The following is a 3,266-nucleotide window of genomic DNA, read 5'->3' as shown; positions in this document are numbered from 1 at the left end:
TTATATAATCAATTTATTCGATCTTTAACTTTGTGATTTTTCTTTTTTTAACTTTTGTACATAAAGTCTTTTCCCATTCCAGAATTAGGTTAATAATCTGTTGTGTGCTTGTCTTCTTTTTCTTCTCTTTTTAATGCCTTATTTTCACACTAACTGTTTAATTGATCTTTATTTTGGTCTGTGATGAAAGGTGAAATCTAAAGTTTTTTTTTTCTCAGAAATGTAACCAGTTTTCCCAACACATTTGTTAAACATTTTATTTCTTTCCCATTTATTTGTGAAGCTGTTTTTATCATATGTGGCATGCCTCTGTCTGTTAGGGTCAGTTTTCTGGGTATCTGGTCTTTTCCATTGATTTCTCTATTCTTGTGCTTAGATTCATAGCCGTATTATATTTATATTATTATATATTTTAATCAACTTTATTATCAGAGTAAGTTTTCAGATGTCACTCGTTTTTCAAAATATTTTTAGTTATTTTAGCTCATTGTACATTTCAGTTTATAAAGTTCTTAAATATAATCCCCTTGAATTTTAGATAGAATTTTTCCATTTATTAAAGAAAACAATTATAACATTATTTTTTAATCATAAGGGCAGTATACTTTTGAAATTATTGAAAATTTAACCAAAATTTATAAGTAATGTATGAAAAGCAATAGTTGCAATTTCTAGAGGCATTTTCTCAGGTTTGTATTTATGGTTTAGTATCTTCAGGTAATTATTAATATTACCATATCTCTAAATGGTATTTTCATATTACTGTTCTTAGAATTATCAACTTTAGACTTTATCTCTTGACTTTTTTCTATGCCAGATGAAGATACAACTCACTCATAACCATCCCTTGATCCTTCTTCCCTTCTCAGTTTTTGAGATCTTGATTACTACGTTCAGTGCTTTAGTTTTTAGTTTGTTGTTTTATAGCTTTAAGTAAGCCTATTTCTTATTGCTCTACCTCTGATTTGCACTACAAGATTAGTGCCCCTTTCTTTCCACCTGTCTATCTTCTTATTCTTTGGTTAATTGAGAATTCATTCTGTTCTATAATCATAATAAAGTCTTTTATGTATGGACTGATTCTGAAGGTTCAAGACAAAATTTACATGATTATGAATGTGTAAATTTTATTGACTGTAGAGCCAAGTAGTGTACTGTATTTACTCCATCACAATCCCAGTAACATGAGCCCTGTACTACTTGAGCACGTTTATAGCAAGGTAAATGGATTCTACTTTTCTTTTCATTTTCAGTTACTAAATAACTACATTGCACATTTTAATCTATTTCATATTTAGACCATGACTTTCTTCAATACTTTTTTGTTCTAGAGTTGTTGATACCTTCATTTTCTTTTTAGAGAGAAAAGTAATATTTCTTCTTCACCAAATCTGTAATATCTAGCTTCTTTTTTATCAATTTTATTTGTTGCTTGGAATCTATTTCATTTTTCTTCTTAGGATATTCTTAAAATTTATTAGCTTTTAGTTCTAATTTGGGCTGACTGATTTCTAGATCTTTGCTAGCTATCATTCTTTTCCCCCTTAAATTCTTTGGTTAGATCTACCATTTTGTACTTTCTATATCTTCCTTTCATTTTGCTGGAATATCCTCAAAAAACTTGTCTTAGAAAGGGTTGCATGGGAGATAAACCTTTACAGTCTTTGCATGTCTTGAAATGACTTATTTTTGTTTCCTTATTTAATTGACAGTTTGAGTATAGAATTCCTTTCATAACTTTGAAGATCTTGCTCTATTGTCTTCTAGCCTCCATTGTTGCTGAAGATCATCTGATGCCAATCTGATTCTTCTTCCTTTTTAGGAGACCTATGTTTTCATTTTTGTAAGTTCCTAGGATCTTTGCTTTTTTTGTGGAGTCCCAGAAATTTTTCATTTATTATTACTGGGTAGGAAGTGCAATGTTCTTTCTTGGATTATTGATCAATATGCTTGGCTTTTGTTTAATTTTTTGTTGTTTATTTTACTTAATGATGTATGTACTTTAAGATATTGATCACGTAATGTTGCTTCTTATTTTCAGGTGTTGCTGCCTATGTTGGCTGGCAAAGCTCCTCAATTCTTAAGCCCCTGCTGCAACAAGGTCTTAGTGATGCTGAGGAATTTGTTATTGTGAAAGCTCTTAATGCCCTTACTTGTATGTGCCAGTTAGGGCTGCTACAAAAACCCCATGTCTACGAATTTGCCAGTGATATTGGTAAGTTTCTGTTTCTCCAAATTAGAATGGGAAAATTAAGGTTTGAGAAGAACTTTATAAGATTTCTAGGTAATACAGAGTAAGAACTATAGCTTTATTGTTCCTATTATTGATTGCGTGGGTGTACATATATGTATGTGCGTGTATGCATAGTTATATGTGTGAGAGAGACAGACAAGCAGACTCATTTGGTTCTCCAGCCCAGGTTGGGAAGTATCACTTTATTTTTGTCACCCTTGGGATAGAAACAAAGATTTTTTGGTTTTTTAAATTATGCGGATAAAGGTTTGAATGTTGAATGGTCTGAAGATTAAACTTATTTTTGGACACTTAACCACTATCAAGTTGGAAATTGGATGTGAAGCATTGTCTATGGCATCTGTCATTGCACTGACTGCCAGTTAAGAATTCATAGTATTGAAGTTACCAATGTTAGTATAATAATTTTATGAATCAACAAAAGGAATTAATTACTTGACCTTGATGGCACTCATCTATTTAAACTTTTTTAAAATTCAGAATAACAGCAAACAAATAAATATGGAAAATTCTAAAATTGAGACTCAAATTTTTCTCAAACATTTAATTTTATTATTACTTCATTTTAAGAAAGGAAGCAATGGAAGATTGCCAGTTGACTCTGTACCGGGTGGACATAAAATCTTAGAAAATTGTCTTTTTAGATAAAATACTTAATGGCTGCTAAATGCTTTGCAAAGGAAAACTAATAGAAAGTTAATTGGTTAGACTTGGATAACAGATTTTCCTTGAGACAATCTTCAGAGAAAAAAGACAAGGGAGTTATTATTTATTTTGATCATCGAGATATTAGATGGTAGCTAGTAGAGATAAAAAATTCTGGAAAATGTTAAGGCACAAATATGCTTTTTTTTAAATTTGTGGAAAATTAAAAAGCCTATGTACATTTCTTATTTTGCACTCTGATATCTAGAATTCTTACAGTTTTTAACTCTAATTTGGTTTGGATTTTTTGATGATTATGTTAAAAATAATCACAAATTTTGTAGAAAATTGTTGACTATTGGCAACA

General features: G+C 30.2%; 1 protein-coding gene across 1 annotated transcript in view; it reads left to right on the top strand.

Annotated features, from left to right (window-relative positions):
* PIK3R4 (phosphoinositide-3-kinase, regulatory subunit 4) overlaps window positions 1-3,266 on the top strand; it is a 67,992-nt gene that overhangs the window by 17,442 nt on the left and 47,284 nt on the right. Inside the window, exon 8 of the mRNA XM_012664546.1 lies at window positions 2,042-2,215. Coding sequence (XP_012520000.1) covers window positions 2,042-2,215 — 174 coding nt within the window. The remainder of the gene's footprint in view (window positions 1-2,041; window positions 2,216-3,266) is intronic.

The sequence above is a fragment of the Propithecus coquereli genome, unplaced genomic scaffold (assembly GCF_000956105.1).
Source record: "Propithecus coquereli isolate 6110/MARCELLA unplaced genomic scaffold, Pcoq_1.0 Scaffold12, whole genome shotgun sequence".
NCBI lineage: Eukaryota > Metazoa > Chordata > Mammalia > Primates > Indriidae > Propithecus > Propithecus coquereli.
This window is presented reverse-complemented; position numbering and strand designations above follow the sequence as displayed.